Source organism: Crocuta crocuta, unplaced genomic scaffold (assembly GCF_008692635.1).
Source record: "Crocuta crocuta isolate KB4526 unplaced genomic scaffold, BGI_CrCroc_1.0 scaffold150, whole genome shotgun sequence".
NCBI classification, from domain to species: Eukaryota; Metazoa; Chordata; class Mammalia; order Carnivora; family Hyaenidae; genus Crocuta; species Crocuta crocuta.
The window spans coordinates 605,314-626,956 of record NW_027527439.1 but is presented as its reverse complement, the minus strand read 5'-3'; the positions used below and the strand labels follow the sequence as shown (position 1 = coordinate 626,956).

The 21,643-nt window shown below is 37.2% G+C and overlaps 1 protein-coding gene across 2 annotated transcripts in view; it reads left to right on the top strand.

Annotated features, from left to right (window-relative positions):
* The window catches only part of LOC144228442 (UDP-glucuronosyltransferase 3A1-like), a 31,310-nt gene extending 18,390 nt beyond the window's left edge, over positions 1-12,920 (top strand). For both annotated transcript variants that reach the window (XM_077760266.1, XM_077760260.1), the window contains exons 3-7: positions 1,273-1,381; positions 3,673-4,204; positions 9,781-10,012; positions 11,308-11,527; positions 12,644-12,920. In XM_077760266.1, the coding sequence (XP_077616392.1) occupies positions 1,273-1,381; positions 3,673-4,204; positions 9,781-10,012; positions 11,308-11,527; positions 12,644-12,920 (1,370 nt within the window). The remainder of the gene's footprint in view (positions 1-1,272; positions 1,382-3,672; positions 4,205-9,780; positions 10,013-11,307; positions 11,528-12,643) is intronic.
* The last annotated feature ends 8,723 nt before the right edge of the window (positions 12,921-21,643 follow it).

Below are 21,643 nucleotides of genomic sequence, written 5' to 3'. Positions count from 1 at the left end.
AATGTCCCAATTAGTATCAAAGCTAGGGGTCTCCCCAGTGGTAATTTTGAGAGATGTGAAATTAACCTTAATTCAAATTAACTCCTTGAATTTACTCCATGGGCCTGTCATCAGTCTTTTTATCTATTACTGTGTTAATCTAAGTTTTCCTCTAGCTACAGAGATAATCAGCAGCAGTAGCAAAGACATTTTCTTGGGTTCTCATGTACCATCTACTTTTGTAGGTATCGATCTCATCATAACATGTGGTGATTACCTTTCTTTACATCATTCAGTGCACTTGTAAATCACTATCAGTCCTACTCTGGAGGACCATTCTTAATAGGGCAATACCTGACTGAGACACACAGTCACAGAATTCTACCTAGCCTAGTGTCAATCACAGCTCATGCTGGAATCCAGAAACAAAATCCAATCTGTCACAGAAAATAAGTTTGTGTGAGATATATGACCAGGGCCACTTAAAGCTAAACCCATATTTTGTCTCTAAATGCCAATTATGGAAGCTTCTGAGTGGGATGGAGGTGAGGATCCCCCTGTTGGGTCTGGCTCGCTTGGCTTGAAAATCTTGGTCACACAGGAAGGGCATGTTGAGTCTTTCCTCTCAGAAGGTTACAGAAGGTTACAGAAGGTTAAGGGGGAGATGGAGCTTGAAAGCTGTCAGCATTCCAACTCCAAATATGGTGTCCAACTCTTTATTACATATGGGTTATGGATGAAATGCCAGGATGGTAAATAGGGCTGCAGAGGACTATTTTTAATTTAGGCATTGGTATTTTTTGGCAGAATGAAACCCCTTGGCATGTTTCATTTTTTAATTTTAGTGAAAATTATTGTCTTTTCTAAATGATAAATGACAGGGGAACTGGTATAAAATACGATCTGTATTTAAATATAAGGTATACCATTCACTACATGTGCAATCCTAACAAATTATCTGGCACTCTTTTCATCTTTGTTTCTTACCTATAAAATGATGAATAGTTATGCCTTTAAATGAAAACTTTAAATAGAATCCTGAAGTACTTTAAAATGAAAAAAGTGGCTAAACCATTAACAGGTTATCAAAAATTATCCGCAGGTTGCGTGACTGAAGAAATGAGAAAGCAGAAAAACCATACAGAACAGAACTTCAATAAGCACACATTTGAAACTATTTACAATCATTGGAATAAATAAACCATGATATCCTCATGTTAATGTTAATTTGGGTTGCATGGCATAATTAAACATTTCCTTATTGGTGTTTTATTTTTTATCCTCCTTTTTTAGAAAAGCGTGAAACGTCATATAAAGTTATCAGTTGGCTTCCACCTGAAGACCATAGAAAAGAACTCAGGGAATGTCTTGATTTCTTTGTGACAGAAGCTTTGCATGGCAGGTAATTTCTTTTATTCTCTGCTTGAAAGTTTTACTGTCTTAGTGATTCAAATGAATGGTTGGATGCATGGATACTTGGAATTTAAGAGAAATGGATGGGTGAATGGGTGAATGGATGAATGGGGAGATCAATGACAGGGGACATCGGATAAACGGAGTAAATGGATTTTTCTCCCAATTACTTAACCTGTGTACTGTGCCTCTTGCAGTGAAAACATGGATGTATTTCTCTATAGTATGGAGGAATTGTTCCATCTGGATCTTCCTGGGAACACTTCACCTACAGTGTTTGCATATTCTCCACCACACAGATGGTGAATAGATAATTTAATTTCTCATTATTGATACACAAATGGGAGTCACCACGTTATACTTATTTTTCCTCCCACTTCCTCAATGAATTCAAGAATAGAAAAAATGCTTATGAGTATTGATTTCTTGTACATCAAACCAGTGTCTTTTAAACTCTTTTAAGAAACTAGGGGCGCCTGGGTGGCTTAGTCGGTTAAGCGTCCGACTTTCGCTTGGGTCATGATCTCGCGGTTCGTGGGTTCGAGCCCCGCGTCGGGCTCTGTGCTGACTGCCAGCTCAGAGCCTGGAGCCTGTTTCAGAGTCTGTGACTCCCTCTCTCTCTGACCCTCCCCTGCTCACGCTGTCTCTCTCTCTCTCTCTCTCCTAGAAATAAATAAAACATTAAAAAAAAAAAAAAGAAACTAAATATCTTGGTGATACACAATGAGTGAGTAACCTGAGAGTTTTGTCATTACCTGGAATGTATAGAAAGTTCTTCATGTTTGACATTAGAGGAGAAAGACACAAATTCANCTACCCTCCCCCCCCGCCCCCCGTCTTTCCTTGGAAATTTTGTTTGCTATTAGGTGGTCCTAAAGTTTGGCTTTTTAATAAAGTTTTCTTTCCTTAGTCAAACTAGACTCCAAATTCTCTCATGTATAAGAGATTTGATCTAAAGCACTCATTTGAAACTTTGTCTATATCTTGTGTTGTTAATGATATATTTTTAAATTCTATATCTCGTCTCTTTTTCCTCAGCCTGATTACTTTGAAGGCTGGTTTTATATACATGTTACATATGGTATAATATACTAAGCACAGTGCTTTCCTATATTTTTTCAATTAACTTAATTTCAGGTATGATTAATGCTCCACTTTTGAAGAATTTGGACTTCATATCTTAAATTTGTCACCAACATTTAGCAGTCATTGTTTATGTAAAATCACTTAAAATATAATAGAGAATAATTTCAGCTGATCACCTGTTATCACATGAAATTGATTTTAAACCCCAGGTAGACATCTGCATATTACCAATGAGCTCTCACCTGTGGGCCTTCTTTCAGTGGGCTCACATAGTGTAGTGTTGTACAGGTACAGGTGTGTCATGCTATTGATTTTGTTAGTCCTTCATTCAAGTGGAAGGCCCCTGGGTTTCCAGAGAACCTGTACCTGTAACCTCTGGTCAGGAACATTCTCATCTCTTCACCCATATGCAGTATGAAAAGGATCATTTTCCTTGCAGGCACTGATGCAAAAACATTGAAGGAGAATAGTTCCTAGAATAGTGCCATAGACCAGAGTCATAATAGATATTGGTAAAATTTTAGCACGAACTTTTGTGAATACTCCAGCTGGGCATGAAGTGGAAAGGATAGTAATTAGCTTCATAAAGGCTTTTATTTTTGTTTGTTTTAAATGTTAATCTCTTCTGGTAAGAAGATGTAAATCTCATGTTCAGCTTAGAATTTGGATTCTAATATTGCCATCAGAAAGTTTCTTTTGTGAGGCAATTTGTCAAATTCAGGCTATTCTCAATTTCCAAGTAAAAGAGCTATATTATCAATATTGATGCCATGAAGTTATTTCCACAGTTCAGTTAGGAAACAGGACAGTCACTGATAAAAAGTCAATATACAAAGGAAAGTTAAAGAGAGCATCACAGAATGTACCAACTAGAAATAAAACTCTTTAGGTTTGCTAGTGTCAAGGAATGCTTCCAAAGCAGAAGGACCTTGAATTAGCTCTGATAGTGGGTGCATATGGATTGGCCAGAGAAAGGGGAGGGGAGGAGGTGAGAACATTTTAAAAAGCAGAAACACCTGGAATAGAGTAACCAGAGTGGAATATTCATTGGACACTGGTATAATAGGTGGTTGCTGCCAGATATGGTCTTACTTACCTTGGGTATTTTCTTTGAGCTGAAGATTATCCTAAGTATTGTGAAATTAACACTTCCAAAAAATATTTGTCATTAGTTTTTTTGTTTGTTTTTTACAGAGATACATTGGGCAACTTTGTAAAGTTAATGAAACAACTGGGAATTCGATGCAGTGATTTGCTAAGAAGAGGCGATATCATGAATTTCTTAAAAAATGAAAACTTTGACCTGTTATTTGTTGAAGCATTTGACTTCTGTTCTTTCCTGGTTGCTGAGAAGCTTGGGAAACCATTTGTGTCAATTCTTCCCACCCAATTTGGAAATGTGGACTATGGGCTACCAAGCCCTTTGTCTTATGTTCCAGTATTCCGCTCCTGGCTAACTGATCACATGGACTTTTGGGGCAGAGTGATGAATTTTCTCATGGTCTTTGATTTCTTCATGAAGCAATGGCAAATCCATTCTACATTTGACAACACCATCAAAGAACATTTTCCAGAAGGCTCTCGGCCGGTTTTGTCTCATCTTCTAAAGAAAGCAGAGCTGTGGTTTGTTAACTCTGACTTTGCCCTTGAATTTGCTAGGCCCCTGCTCCCCAACACTGTGTATGTTGGAGGCTTATTGGCCAGACCTGTTGAACCAGTACCACAAGTAAGTAAAACCTTAACACTCAACAGGGACTTCATGTGGAGGTCTTTAGTGTAGAGTTAGTGGCTCCCTGCCAGTGGGAACAAAGTAGGGTGAGACAAAGAAAACACCTAGAATGTAAATTTTCATTTATTTATTTATTTAATTTTCCTAGTCTATTATATTATATTATATTTTAGATTTTATATTATTTTGTTAAAAACACTTACTATGAGATCTAACCCCTATCAAAATTATAATAGTGCAATACATAATTATTTACTGTAGGTACCATATTGGGCCTCAGATCTCTAGATCTTATTCATCTCACTTATCTCTAATTCTTCATCCATTGAATAATAGCTACCTTTTCTCTCAACCCCCAAACCTTGGAAACTAGTTTCCACTTTTGATTTTATGGATTTGAGTCTTTTAGATGCTTCAGATAAGTAAACTCATGCAGTATTTGCTTATCTGGCTTATGTCACTTATCATAATGTCTTCAAGTTTCATCCATGTTTCCCATGTTGCAAAATTTTCTTCTTTTTTAAAGAATATACCGTATTCTTTAAAAAATATGTTGTTTTTTTAAAAGAATATATACATGCATATATAATGGAATCATATACCTATATATCTTCAACCATTCATCTTTTGATGGTTATTTTGTTTCCATATCTTGCTTATTGTTAATAGTGCTTCCAAAGATTCACAAATCAATGGATTTTGATTTCCATATTCTATTTGTAATTTGTGGGGGAATTTCCATACTGTTTCCCTTAGTGGCTTTGTCATTTTTCATTCCCAACCACAGTATGTAAGGATTGTTATTTCTCCATATATTTAACACTAGATGTCTTATGATTTTTAAAAATAACTACCAATAGTTGTGAATTGATAACTCATTGATAACTCATGTGTATTTCCCTGATGGCTAGTGTTGTTGAACACTTTTTCATATATCTGTTTGCCATTTGCATGTTGTCTTTGGATAAATGTCTATTCAAGTCCTACATCTATTTTTAATGGAGTTGTAAGATTTTTTTTTTTTTGCCATTGAACTGTAAGCCTTTTTATACATTTTGGAGATTAATCTCTTAGGAATATTGTTTATAAATATTTTCTATTTTGTAGGTTGTCTGTTACTCTGTTGATTGTTTCTTTTGCTGTACAGAAGCTTTGTTGTTTAATGTAGTCCCACTTGTTTTTTTGTTTGTTTGTTTTGGTGTTTGTTTCTTTTGAGTTTGATATTTCATTTTCTACTGCACTGTGCTATATTATTGAAATTATTGCCAAAAGCAATGCCTTGAAGTTTTCCCCCTATGTCTTTTTCCTAAGAGCTTTGTGGTTTCAGTCTTATGTTTAAGTCTTTAACCAATTTTGAGGTGAATTTTTTGTATGGAGTAAGATGAGGGTCCAGTTTTATTCTTGTTTATGTGGATATCCACATGCTGGGGCCAGGGATTCTGGTGAGAGGCTGTTTTCATAACTATCTGCCAGCTTTGGTGAGACTAGTTACACAATCGCCTGGGGTGCAGTTAGTCTTTAGTTATTTTTATTTTTTAAATACTTTAAATAAAACGTTTTAAAATATTTTAAATAGAATATTTTAAAAATATTCCTGTAGGGAATGAGAGCATGGAGCTTCCTATTCTAATGTCATGCTCTGATCTTTTCAGTTTTAAATAATAGATTTACATTAATCTTATAATTATCAAAAGACAGTAAAGGTGATTTTAAGTGGTTCCTTAAAATGGTAGTTCTTATAGTGTAGTGCTGGATGGTGTCAATTACAGCCAGATGGAACAATGGGGTATAGTATGGGAACTGGGGACAACCAAGACATGCAGAGGTTGGAGAAACTGTTTTAAAGAATTGTAAAACTGTATTAATGCTCAATTTTAGGTGATTAAATCAGAGCCTTCCTATGGGTGCCTAGATGACTCAGTTAGTTAAGTGTCCAACTTTGGCTCAGATCATGATCTTACCATTTGTGTTGGAGCTCCACATTAGGCCTTGTACTGACAGCTCAGAACCTGGAGCCTGCTTCAGATTCTGTTTGTCTCTCTCTCTCTAGCCCTCTCCTGTGCTCACACTCTGTCTCTCTCAAAAATAAATAAATATTAAAAAATTAAAAAAAACTTCCTAAGAATCATCTAGAGGTATATACTAATAAATATCACAGAAAATAGACTAAGTCAAAAAGTTCACAGGAAGTAAAGGCTATTTTATAAATGATTTAATATAACAAATCAATCAGTGTAATGCAATACATTATTAGAATGGAGGGAATAAAAAAAACACATCATGTCAAGATAGGCAGAAAAGATATTTGACTAAACTAATACCTTTTCATGATAAAAACATAAAACTAAGAGTAAAAAAGTTACTTCTTGACATGATAAAGAGTATTTACTGGAACACTCACAGCTAACATCATATTCTTTATGATAGACAGAAATTGTGCTGCCTCAGGTCAGTAGTCTAAGTTGCCCACTGCTACTCAAATATGCCATAGACAGAGTAAGTAAACAAGAAAAAGAAATTCCAAACTGGAATGAGCAATGTTGAAATAGCTTGATTTTTATATGACATAATTCTCTGTATAGAACATCCCAAAGAATTCACACACCAAAAAGAAACTACTAGATGTTAAACCAATCAAGCAAAGTTGTAGGGAAAATAGCAATATGGAAATAGGAGTTGTGTTTCCGTACACTGGCTGTGAACAACTTGAAAATGAAATCAAGTAAATTATTCTATTTACAACAAAATCCAACTAAACTGAGGAGGTGAAAGATATATATGTTCATTAGACACTACAAATTTGCTGAGAGAAGTTAAGGAAGATCTAAATAAATAAAAAGACACCTATAGATCATTGGTTGTGATACTTAATATTGTTAAAAGAGCAATACTACTGAAAATTATTTACACATTTGATCTAATCCTTATCAATAGTTCAATGGCCTTTTTTATAGAAATGAAAAAGGCAATTTTTAAATTCATATAGAAATGAAGAGACTCTGAATAACCAAAACAATTGAAAAAGAAGAATGACTCATACATCTGTGACTAATTCATTTTTGACAAGGATGCCCAAACCAATCAATGCAGTCTCTTCAGATTCTCTTCAGAATATCGTGCTAAGACAGTTTGATATTTGTTCACATTGACAAGAATGTATTTTGAGCCTTCCTCACAATACACATCAAAATGAACTCAAAATGGATCAATGGCCTAAATAAAAATCTAAGAGCCATAAAATTCTTAGAAGAAAAGAAAGGGATAAATCTACATGGACTTGGATTTGGCATTTAATCTGTAGATGTGACACCAAAGCATGAGTAACAAAGGAAAAAATAGATAAATTGGACTTTATCATGACAAAAACTTCTCTATAACAAAGGATGTTGTATAGAAAATGAAAAGACAACTTATCAGGTAGAAGGTAAGTATGTCCTCTCACTGCCATATTTTAGCCTCATGCTGGAGGTCTTACTAAGTAAAGCAATAAGACAAAGAAAGAGATAAAAGGCATATAGGTTAGAAAGAAGGAAATAACCTGGGTTTGTTCACAGATGGCATGATGGTCCATTTAGGAAATCTGAAAAGTCATAAAAAATTTCCTGGAATTTGTAAGCAATTATAGCAATGCCCTAGGATACTAGTTTAATGTATAACATAATCCTTTCCTTATATATCAGCAATGAATGGAGGGATGTGAAATTAAAATCACTATACTATTTACATTAGTAGCACCAAAAATGATATCTTGGGAATAAATTTAAAAAATATGTACAAGATTAATGAGGGAAACTAAAAAACTCTAAAGAAAGAAATTAAATAACTAAATAAATGGAGAGAAAGTCCATGTTCATGGATCGGAAGACTCAATATTGTCAAGATATTAGTTCTTTCAAAATTGATCTATACATTCAATGCAATCCCAATTAAAACCTCAGCAACTTATTTTGTGGATATTAATTTAAAAAATTTTAAATTTGTATGGAGAGGCAAAAACCCTAAAAAGCCAACACAATGTTGAAGATGAAGAACAAGGTTTGAGGAGGGATATCGTCAACTTCATGACTTACTATAAAGCTACAATAATCAAGATGGTATGATATTAGCAAAAGATTAGAAGAAGTCAATGTAACAGAATAGAGAAGCCAAAATAGACTCACAAAAATTTAGTGAACTGATCTGTCATAAAGGAGTAAAGACAATACTATAGAGAAAAGATTTTCAAAAAAAAAATGGTGATGGAAACATGATCTGAATACATAGAAAATTAAATAGACTCAGATCCTACATATTCAAGAAAATTAACTCAAAACATACCATAAACCTTAATATAAAAAGCAAGTGCAAGAGTATGAAACTTTTAGAATATGATGTCAGAAAAGAATTTAGAGGAACTAGGGTTTGGTGAAAACTTTTTTTTTAAAGTTTTTTTTTAACGTTTTTTATTTATTTCTAGGAGAGAGAGAGAGAGAGAGAGAGAGACAGCGTGAGCAGGGGAGGGTCAGAGAGAGAGGGAGTCACAGACTGAAACAGGCTCCAGGCTCTGAGCTGACAGCACAGAGCCCGACGCGGGGCCCGAACCCACGAACCGCGAGATCATGACCTAAGCGAAAGTCGGGCGCTTAACCGACTAAGCCACCCAGGCGCCCCTGGTGAAAACTTTTTAAATGAAAAACCTGTCATGGTCTATGAAAGAAAGAGTTGATAAGTGTGCTAAGTTGAAATTAAAATTTCTCTTCTGAGCCGGTACTATCAAGAGAATGAAAAGAGGAGGAACAGAACTATCTGCTAAAAACTATTACTCAAAATATGCAAATAAACACAGACACAAATATACACAATATACAAATAACTACTAAAATTTAAGAAATGAAAACCAATATTTTAAAAATGAGCCAAACACCTTGCCAGAACTCTCAACAAAGAAGACAGACAGATGGCTAATAAGCATATGAAGGAGACACATGACAGATATTTTCTCAACATTACCTCTTTCTCCAGAAGGCTTACTGCCTCCTACTGGTCCAGGACATCAGCTGGTACTCTCCCAGGCACTAGCACTGTGATGTGATATTGGACTCCTAAGTGACCACATATCCCCAGAACTAAGATGAGAGATGAGGATGATGCTTGTTCTGGGGCCATGTTCTTAATGAAGAAAGAAGTTTCCACCACTTTCCTCTTCCTAAAACATTGTTATATGGACATTCTGAATCTAGATGTTGGTGCTACAGTATGTGTTAAGTGTCTTATGTGCAATGTAGGCTATTGTGAGAGTAGCTGGAAGCCTAAGGCTCTCTTTACATCCACTTGTGAATATTGAAAGTATCTGTATGATATGATGTGTCCTGAGGTCTCAGAAAAATGACTTCAGGGCCACCAGACACAACGGATATGAGCAAAGTGCAGAGTGCACTGAGCTGTCCCCAAGGCTATGAGAACAGTTTCAAGACAGTGAATTCTAGATACTGACAGGAGGGCGTATTCAGTTAATAGTTGACTTTCACTTCATGACTGTTTAGGCTTTCCTAAAGAACTTTGTTCACATCCTTTCCTTTCTTACTTCTCTCCAGGAATTTGAGAATTTCATCAGCAAGTTTGGAGACTCTGGTTTTGTCCTTGTGGCCCTGGGCTCCATGGTGAGCACTTATCAGTCCCAGGAAGTTCTCATAGAGATGAACAGTGCCTTTGCTCACCTCTCTCAAGGGGTGATATGGAAGTATAAGCCTTCTCACTGGCCCAAAGACATCAAATTGGCAGCAAATGTGAAAATCGTGGACTGGCTTCCTCAGAATGACCTCTTGGGTAAGGACTACCCAGATATACTTCTCTCTTTCCATTTGTGTAACCTTAGGTCTCTACTAGGTACCCCATCAGCCTGTGAAGGAGTAGTTGATAGCTAAATGTAATGTTTAGAGGGCAGAAGTGGAGCTGCCAGCTGGAGTTCTTGGGAAATCAGGTTATGCTTCCCAAATGGCTAAAATTGCCATGTTTTCTTCTTCCTTTCTATTCCTGATACCTGCAGTCAGAAGTGATATTATCATCCCATTATTTTGACCCTATCATATTTGGCACTGAACAAGGTTGCCTAAATAGAAAGACAGTCTAAGGACTCTGAGAACACATATCAAGGGCCATGTTGCCTCTGTTTACCAGGCATCTTGAGCACCTGTTAGGCCCTATGCCATTATAAAACACACTCTCACACTTACTGGTTCATCCTCCTTTGCTGCAAAAGGTGTACTCATACTTTCACAAAATTTAGGTTGACAGTGTCTGAAGAGTGTGCTAAAATATAAGCGTGTCAAACTGAGTAACCTCTCAGCTTTTTACGTGGTTCAACAAATTCTCTGCTAACAGAGAGCTAGGTGGTTCTGCACATCTTTTCAGAAGGCATGGGGTTTGGAAAAGGATTCCGATTTTCAAAGAAACACAAATAGATTCTGATGCACATCCCTGTGAGAGGCAGTGTTTGAGATGAACTCTTCATTATCAACACTTATTTTATTTTCTCTAAAGAAGAGTGGAGTGAGCACACAGGAACTGGAAATACTGAGATGGGTGGTCCATCATTCTATGCTTTAGAGGATTTCTTATGAAATTGAATAGAAAGCACATAGAGTGTCAGTTTGATGAATGTCACATGAGATGTGTTGTCAATGAAAGTGTTAAGACTTCAGATAACATGGAAGGGAATGGATAGCGAAGGAGAGAGGGTGAAACCAGGAGAGTGAGAGATAGAAACAGAGACAGAGTGAGACACCAAGAGAGAGAGGAGGGTTGGGAGAAGAGTAGAGTTGAGAGAGAAGAATGGATGGATATGGGAGGAGGAATATTTCTTGCTAGGCACTATTCTCTGCAGATTTTCTTGGGTTCTTATTGCTATGTGGATTGATTAAGAGGAATCTCTGTACAGAGACAAGGCCAGAATCTTGTATCTTGGAATATGCACCCTTGATTGTGTCCTAAGCTAAATCAGTAAATCGTTTTCTCCAACAAATTTGAGATCTCTTTTTATTTTTTTCTGCCCTTGCTACTTTATCAGATGTTCTGAAAATTTTCACCCTGAAATATTCTGCTCTGTTCCTGATTTACAACAGCTCACCCACGCATCCGTCTTTTTGTCACTCATGGTGGGATGAATAGTATAATGGAGGCCATCCAACATGGTGTGCCCATGGTGGGGATTCCTGTCCTTGGAGAACAGGCTGAAAACATAGTCCGAGTAGAAGCCAAAATGTTTGGTGTCTCTATCCAGTTAAAACAGATCAAGGCAGAGACATTGGCTCTGAAGATGAAGGAAGTCATAGAAGACAAGAGGTATGGAGCTCTCTGGGCTTGTGGTCGCTTAGGCAGAATGAAGACATCAAATACAAAGGGTGCTGTGTGGTACACTTTTGCAATAGCTGGAACTTCCAGGACATGGAATATGTATGTGATGCTAATATCTGACCTGTTACCTTTGAGAACAAGACTAGGCATTTAAATTAGATGTTGAGACTGATTTCAACCCCCTAAGGGTTGAGAGGACCTACTTATACAGGGTCTCTGAGAGGTGTTATACTTTGAGGGTGCTTATAATTGAATTACCCTAAGACAGAAAGTAATTTCTGTCCCCCCATATGCCACACTGTTTCCTGCCTCAGGCCCTTTGTCAGTGCTGCTCCCTAGAACATCTTTCCTTCTCCTCTCAGGACTGGCTTCTTCATGACAGTCAGGTTAATCTCCAATACCCTCCTCAGAAAGGTGGTCTTTATCTGACAGTTCTAACTGCACTCCTCTCCCATTACCTTAAATTATAATTCATTTTTCCTTCTTAATACTTCTCAGGATCAGTAACTACCCCATCCCCATTTCTTCCTGTTTTAATTTATTGTGCATCTCTCACACTAGAAAGTGGAGAGTAAGGTCCCCTGGACAGCCAAGTGTGTCTTTTGTTTTCCCCTGGGCTCCCAGGGCCTAGCAAAAGACCTGCTACAAAGGAAATTGGGATGAATTTCTGTTAAGTGAGTCAGTAAAAGGCCCATGATGTCCTAAGTAAATTACCATCCAGCACAATGATCTGATAACCAGGATGAATTGAATACATTATTAGAGCCTCCAGGACATCTGTACTGAGTGGGTTATATGTTACATCCCATATATTCATATCTACTCTTCCCTTTAGTGACTATAATCCTCCTGGGTAGATTCATCCTTACAACCTAGTCCCTGTTTTATAGTTTAGCACTTTTAGCACTAAGCATAGTTTTTGCATGGAGGCACCAGTTTGAACTTTTCGGTGGGACCAGCTAGACTGTGGCAAGGCCAGGCCAACAACTTTTGCTAGAAACTGAGTCTTCTGTGCATGTGGAGGAAAGCGTGTGTGTGTGATACAAGGTCTCTAAGACGTCTGAGGCCACAGCAGTAACTCTCCTCTTCTGTGTCTGCCAACAGGTACAAGTCAGCAGCGGTGGCCGCCAGCATCATCAGGAGCTCCCACCCCCTGACTCCTGCCCAGAGGCTGGTGGGCTGGATCGACCACATCCTCCAGACAGGGGGTGTGGCCCACCTCAAGCCGCATGCCCTGCAGCAGCCGTGGCATGAGCAGTACCTGCTGGACGTCATCTTGTTCCTACTGGTGGTCACCCTGGGCACCCTGTGGCTCTGTTGGAAGCTGCTGGGCATGATGGCCAGGTGGCTGTGTGGGGCCAGGAAGCTGAAGAAGGCCTGATTCAGATATAGTGTAGATATCTGACCCACTGGTTTTACAAGACTTCCAACAAACACAGGACACTCCTGGTGTCTTCTCCACATTGGCACTTTAGGGTGAAACACAAATATCTCCTCATTATATTCTGCCTCTGTTTACAAATTTTTATGAAGTAATCTTGGTATCGTTTTTAAAATTGTGGTAAAATTTATATTATGTAAAATTTACCATTCTAATCAGTAAGTGTACAGTCATTCTCATTAAGCACATTGATGCTATGAAAACATCACTACCACTCATTCCAGAAATGTTTTCACCATCCCAAATTCAAACTCCATGCTAATCAAACTGTGAATACTCATCAATATGACCCCACCCCTGCCCCACAAACTCCTGCCAACACCAGTTCTATTCTCTGTGTCAGTGAATTTGTTGTAAGCTTCTTGACTTGCCCTCATCAATGGCTTCCTCACTCTGATCGAGACCTTCAACAGACAGCCCTGCTTTCTTCCCTTTTCCATGACCCTAGACACAGGGCTCTGCTTACCTTATCCTTGCTGTCTGGACACTTCTCAGTCTCCCTTGAACTTTTCCCATCCTCACTTTTTATGACATGACATTAGATATTGGCCAGTTGTTCCAGTTTGGGTCTTTCTCTTGCATCTCCTTCTCATCTCACCTCCAAGTTCAGGAAGCCTGGCTTCTTTCCTGTTGGACTCTGCCTGTGGTCTCTGTGCTGAGTTCCCTCCTACAAAGAGCACCTCCTTTGCTGGTCAGACCTGGCATCTGTCTTTGGCCACAGCTAATGCTGTGGTTTTCACTTCTCACAATTACCTTCTCAAGTTTCTTGCTCTTAAAAATGTAGTCATGGAGACCTCAAGTGCAGATCCCAGAACTCTGCGTGAGGCTATGGGGCTCAGGTTCAGTGACCATGGCCATTCTCAGGACTTTGTTGATTTAGGAAACATCTTTATGCCACCTTAATGAGGCAGAAGTAGAAAGTAACCCACTGTGTACAGCAATTACATTCAGTTCCTAGCAACACACACCAGAAAAAGAGTGTTTTAACCACCATGGTTATTTTTTGTTTACTGTTTTCTTCTTTGATTAGGACAGGTGTGGTGGCTCCATCTTATTGTCTGTAGATTTTGCTCCTGGGCTTTTTGTTTTTTTTTTGTTTTTGTTTTTTACTTTTTGATCTTCTTTACTAGACATCGGGCTCACACTCTGGTAGGTTCTCTTTATAATATATTTTACTTTCAAATGATTATGTGCTGATATTTGCTTTTGCATTTTCAGATGGAATTATATTTCTCCTTTGAAGTTTCAAATGTGGGTTTCACTGTGGGTTATAACATAGTGAAGAAAATAGTAGATATGTGGGATGGCCCCAGAAACCATAGTTTGATTGCTTAACCTGGAGTTGTGCTGACATCTTGAAATAATTCAAGTGGAGGATGAAGCAGCTACTACCAATATTTCCTGCAGATGTGGAAAGAGGCCCATCCTTACCAAGGTCAGAATAAGATTTTCTGGATAGAATGTGAGCTGGTGCTAGGTGTCTACCGAGTTCTGTGAGTTCTCATGCTGCATGGTGTCACTTACAGACACAAGCACATCACTTGATGACATGTGTGTGCATGTGTGTGTGTGTGTGCACATGTGCATGTGTGTCTGTCATTCAAGGTTTAATTTTTGTAATTCTTTTTGAAAATATTTGTTTATTTATTTTGAGAGAGAGAGAGAATGTGAGTGAGCAGAGGAGAGGCAGAGAGAGAGGGAGAGAGAAAATCTGGAGCAGGCTCTCTGCTGTCAGCACAGAGCCTGACTTAGGGCTTAATTTCATAAATTTATAGATGTGACCTGAGCTGAAATCAAGAGTCAGACACTCAACCAACTGAGTCACTCAAGTGTCCTTATTTCTGTAATTTTTATGAATAAAATCTCTGAAATTTGTCTTTGGCATCAGTCCCTTGAAAAGCAGGGGAATGAAGCTTTTTCTGTGTTGTGGTCAGAAAGAAAAGCCAAGATTTCTTTCCCTCATAATCAACAAAGAGATATAAGGATGAGGCTTACAGATGCTGACTCCCACTTCCGTTCCTACCACATCATCATCTCTGAACACTTGTAACTCAGTGATGCCAACTCTGTACCTGCTGCTTCCTGGGCTCCACTTCCATCCAGCACATCTGATCAAAGGAAGACAGCAGGGATGATGCTTTCAGTCTGGATCCATCCAAACCTTCTCCACTGGGTTGAGTGTCAGCATGGTCTTGACAGTATCTCGTCATTTCCTGATTCAGATCCTTTGCTGGCTCTCATTGCATAGAATACAAGCCCTCTGATTTGTGTCTGGCTATCTCTCCAAGAGCATCTTGAAAACTCTGAAATAGACCAACACAGACATGTTTAGTTGATTTATGACAAATCTCTTCAGCAAATTTTACTGTGATAACTGATATCTGAATGGTCTTTAATTTTTACTTAATGGCACACACAGAAAAACATTACTGTTACTGTATACCATACAGTATGCAAAGTAAGACATTTGATAAATTGGATTTTATCAAAATGAACAATTTTCACTCTTCTAGAGGCATGCATAAAAAATATAAGCCATACAATGAGAAAGAATGAAATCTGGCCATGTGTAGCAACATGGATGGACCTTGAGGGTGTTATGCTGAGCGAAATGTCAGGCAGAGAAGGACAAATACCATAGGTTTGCACATATAGGAGGAACTTAAAGGAGGACCGTGGGGGACAAGAAGGGGGGAAATAGTGTGGGAGAGGGAGAAAGGCAAACCATGAGAGACTCTTGCATGCTGAGAACATGGGTGTGTGTGTGGGGGGGGAGATGGGTATGGAGAAGGCCACTTGTGGGGATGAGCACTGGGTGTTATATGGAAACCAACTTGACAATAAACTATTTGTAAAAAATAAAATAAAATAAAATAAAATAAAATAAAAAAATATAAGCCATAAACTGGGAGAAAATATTGCAGTACATTTCTCAGACAGAGACCTTGTTATCTATAATATCCAAACGAATCTTACAACCATGGACAAAAATGCTTGAGCAGACAATTCAAAAAAGAGGAAATGCGAATGACCAACAATCACATGAAAAATAACTCGATACATTAGTCATTAGGGAAATGCAAAATAAAACCTCAGTATCTACTAGACTGACTAAAATTAATAGGACTGATCATATCAACAGTGAGCAAGAAGACAGAGCTACTGGAAATCACGCCCATTCCCTTGCTGAGGGGAATGTGAAATGGTGCTCCTACATAAGAAAATCACTCTGCAGTTTCTCGGTTAAGCACGCACTTACCACATGACCCAGCCATTCCACTTCTAGGTATTTACTCAAGTTCATGAAAACATATGGCCACTTAAAATCTATACACAAATGTTCATAGAAGCCTTCTTTATAATGGCCCCAGATTAAGAAAAAACTACATTCCCATCAATAGGTGAATGGCATGACATTTGTGTTGTATCCATGCAGTAATTCATCCATGTAATGAATGCAGTTTGTTGTATACAAATTACACTTTAAAATGGATTTGAAAATCTTTATGTGTGAGATGTATTTTTAAAAGATGTTTATTTATTCATTTTGAGAGAGAGACAGAGCATGGTGAGGGGCAGAGAGAAGATAAGAGAATCCCAAACTAGAAGCACAGAGCCAGATACAGGGCTTGATCCCACCAACCGTGAAATTATGACCTGAGCTGAAATTGAGTTCAGTGCTTAACAGACTGAGCCACGCAGGCACCCTTGTATGAAATACGTTTTTAAGTGTCTTTCGCTTGTGTACCTTAAAATGTAGTATTCACGAATTACTGTTGCATTACATATAATTGGAAATGCAAATATATTTTAATTTCTAGGATAATAGATACAGTACAATTGTGATGAAGGAAGAGATACGCATGTATAAGAAATGCAGTTACTTCCTGGAGAATCACAGGGTTAATGGTAAATAGACTAAGGGTCAGTTTCACATACTCAGATCTAATCCAAGTTCATTTTGTGTGTGGGACCTGGAGTCTCTCCATAATTATAAAATAACACATTCAAGAAATGGTAAACACAGGCAAAATATTTAATTTGTTGATCTCTAGTGGGCATGGAACAAGACACATTAAAGATTTGCAGATAAAATACATACATTTGGAAGTATGTTTTAAAATGTTGAAATGAATTCGATCTGTCATTTATGTTTCCTTTCATTACATAGTGTTCTTCCGTTATGTGTTTCTACCATTACCAACAACGATCATGTATTGATACTTTGTGTGCCTAACTACACTAAATGCTCTATGGAGATGATTTTTGCCCATGTCAATCTTCTGTTGTTTGGTTTATCACATCCTAATTACAGGCACTGTGAGACGGTTAAGTTATTTGTTTAAGTGTCAACCAATTATCCATGAACAAGGAGGTAAACGGAATTACTTGTTGTCTTAAGCAAACTTCTAATTAGCTTAAGGAACTAGCTATTTCTGAAAATCAGATTTCATATTTTGAGTGTCCTTAAAATGGTTCCATTTTACCCAGTTCAGCAATTTGATCCAGCCAACACTGACAGATTTCATGTTTATAAAAGGCATCAGACTGGGCATTTTGGAAGATGCAGATTCTAAGCTGAAAGAGAGTTCAGCAGGCCGAGGGCATGGCAGCAGACCAGGGTGGAACCTGAGTCTAGAAGAAGATTCAGAGGATCCTGACTACAATTTGGTGAAGGAGGAAATTTTTGTCACACTCACCCCAACACACTGTGCTGTGTTATACCTCTGTATCAGTGACCACACTGTGTCCTCTCTCAGAAATGCCATTCTGCTCTTGTTGGGACAAAAATCTTTTATGTGTTCTTCCTACTGAACTTTATTGTGTTCACATTAGTGTCTCTGCACTTGACTTCGACTCTTGCAACAGAGCTCACTGTATAACCTCTTTTGAAGCATTTTTCCTACTATGTTGAAATTTCTTGTTAACATGTATATCTCTCAATTTAGAAACTATAAGGCCCTAACAATCAGGGACTGGGTTTCATTTATGTTGTGCTTATAGCACATGGTGTGGTGGTTCAAACAAATAATGCTGAGGTGACTGGATAATCTTTTAGAAAAGAGAGTGTATTTAATCCATATTTCACACCATACCTAAAAGTAAACTCTAAATACATCAGATATTTAATATAAAAAATGACAAGATACTGAGTCTAAAAAAAATAGGTGAATTACTCCATGACCTGTGTGGATGAAAGGACTTTGTAAAGATGACTAAAACATCCTGATGCAACAAAGAAAGATAATTCATTTAACTAATTTGTCAATATTAAAATCTTTTGTCAATATTAAAATCTTTTTACCTGGCTAAATCACTATATGTAGAGGCAAAATACCAATGAAAAAGTGGGGAAATATATTGATAACTTTCATCACATAAAGACGACTACTATTCCTAACATTTAAAAAAACTATTAAAATTGAGGAAGGAGGCCATGGCACACATACACATGGGATAATGGATAGCTATAAACTATAATGAACGGGACAAATTTTTTATTAAAGAAGTAAGTTTTATTTTTTTATTTTATTATTGTTTTAATTTAAATTTTAGCTGGTTAAAATACATTACAATATTGGTTTCAGGTGCCTTCTCTAGTATACCCATCGCCCATCTAGCCCATCCCCCCACCCCATCTCCTTCCATCAACTGTCAGTTTGTTCTCTATCATTAAGAATCTTTTGTAGGTTTTTTGCCCTCTTTCCCCTTTTTCCCCCTACCCCTATGTTCATCTTTTTTGTTTGTTTCTTTTTTTTTAAGTTTATTTATCTTTGAGAGAGAGAGAGAGAGAGAGAATCCCAAGCAGGCTTTGTGCTGTGAATACAGAGCCTGATATGAGGCTTGAACTTATGAAGCCTCAAGATCATGATCCAAGCCTTAACCAAGAGTTGGACAGTTAACCAACTGAGACACCTAGGCACCCCAATCTTTTTTTCTTTCTTAAATTCCACATATGAGTAAAATCATATGGTATTTGTCTTTCTCTGATTAACTTATTTCACTTAGCATTATACAGTCTAGCTCCATTCATTTTGTTGCAAATGCAGATTTCATTCTTTTTGATGGTATATATACCACATCTTCTTTATCCGTTCATCAGTTGATAGACATTTGGGCTTTCTCCATAGTTTGGTTGTTGTTGATAATGTTGCTGTAAAACTGAGGTGCATGCACTCTTTCAAATCTGTATTTTTGTATCATTTGGTTAAATACTTGGTAGCGTAATTGCTGGATCACAAGGTAGTTTAATTTTTAGTTTTTTGAAGAAACCCCATATTATTCTCCAGAATGGCTGCACCAGTTTGCATTCCCACCAAAAATTCATGAGGGATTCCCTTTGTCCATATCCTAGCCAACTAGTGCTGCCTGTTGTGTTGTTAATTTTAGCCCTTCTGACAGGTGTGAGGTGATAACTCATTGTAGTTTTGATTTTGTTTCCCTCATAATGAGTGATGTTGAGCATCTTTTCTTGTGTATGTTAGCCATATGAGTGTTTTTGGAAGTGTCTATTCATGTCTTCTGTTCGTTTCTTAACTAGGTTATTTGATTTTAGGTGTTGAATTAGATAAGTTCCTTATAGATTTTGGATACTAACTCTTTATCAGATATGTCAATTGCAAATTTTTTCTCCCATTCTGTAGTTTGCCTTTTAGTTTTGTTGATTATTTCCTTTGCTGTGCAGAGCTTTTTATCTTGATGAGCTCCCAATAGTTCATTTTTGCTTTTGTTTCCCCTGCCTCTGGCAACGTGTCTAGTAAGAAGTTTGTTTTTCCTTTTTCAGGTTTGCTTTGACAATTTTGGGTCTTTTGCAGTTCTATACAAATTTTAGGATTGTTTGTTCTAGCTTTGGGAAAAATGCTGGTGGTGTTTTGATAGGGATTTCATTAAGTGTGTGGATTGCTTTGGGTAGTATAGACATTTTAACAATATTTGTTCTTCCAATCCAAGAGCATGGAATGCTTTTCCATTTCTTTGTGTCCTTTTCAATTTGTTTCATAAGTGTTCTATCATTTTCAGAGTACAGACCTTTTACCTCTTTTGTTAGATTTATTCCTAGGTATCTAATTGTTTTTAGTGCAATTGCAAATGGGATTGATTCCTTGATTTCTTTTTCTGCTGCTTTGTTATTGGTATATAGAAATATAAATATTTCTGTATGCTGATTTTATATCCTACAACATTGCTGAATTCATGTATTAGTTCTAGCAATTTTTTGGTGGATTCTTTGGGTTTTCTACATAGAGTATCATGTCATCTGCAAATAGTGAAAGTTTGATTTCTTCCTTGTTGATTTGGATACTTTTTATTTCTTTTTGTGGTCTGATTGCTGAGGCTAAGACTTCCTGTATTGCATTATAGTAATAGTGAGAGTAGACATCCTTGACTTTTTCCTGACTGTAGGGAAAAGGTTCTCAGTTTTTTTCCCTATTAAGGATGGTATTAGCTGTGGGCCTTTCGTCTATGGCCTTTAGGATGTTGAGGTATATTCTACCTATCCCTACTTCGTTGAGAGTTTTTATGAAGAATGGGTTCTGTACTTTGTCAAATGCTTTTTTATTGCATCGATTGAGAGGATCATATAGTTCTTATCCTTTTTTAAAAAATGTTTTCCAATGTTTATTTTTGAGAGAGAGTGAGTATGAGTGGGGGAGGATCAGAGAGAGAGGGGAATAGAGGATCCTAAGTGGGTTCTGGGCTAACAGCAGTGAGTCTGATGGATGGCTCAAACTCAGGAACAGTGAGATCATGACCTGAGCCAAAATTGGACGTTTAACCAACTGAGCCACCCAGGTGCCTCTCCTTTCTTTTATTAATGTGGCATATTACATTGATTGATTTGTGAATATTGAACCAGCCTCTTGCCCAGGAATAAATCCCACCGTTCAGTGTATATAATTCTGAACAAGACAACTTTATGTTGACTGGATCCTAATCTTTTAAGTAAGAAAGAACATAGTCTTAAAATAAATATAGTAAGATCACTTTTGATATTAAGAAAAGAGAAAAGGGGAGAGAACAAAAATGTAAATCTACCTTCATTCCTTTTAAAGGGATGCAGAGGCATAGAAAATCAGAATCATGTGATAGATTATCTATAAGGCTGTTTTGGAATAGCGTGAAACTCAAGGAAACTATGACTTTCTGTGTTTTCATAGTTTGGGTTTTGGAGGCATGTTATTATTTTACATAACAAAATTGTATTAAAACAAAAATAATGGAGAAGATAACCCTAAAATGGAATACAAACAGAAACAAATGAACTCAGAATGTTTTCAAATGTGTAACATAGTCGCTCTGTACCAGAACAAAAGATGGGGGGAACACAATGGCATTTTAAACACAGTACGTTGAATATGTCTCATCAATCTAAAGAAAAAACGAGCTGCAAAAATCTACTTTTCGAATAGTCTATTTTTTGAGTAGACTGTTGAGTAGGGCTGATATTCTCGGTTGGTGGATTAGTACATGGTAACCTTTTTTTTCAGTGCATTGTATGATTGAGCAAATGAGTAAATATAGCAAAGATATTGAATGTAGATTTCTTAAATTTAGAACGTGAATTACTCATGTGGAAATGGAGGAGATTAAAATCATTTCTGTGGTGATGCATTGGCATTGAAGGATTCGGTATAAACTCACATTATTTTTTTCAAAAACTA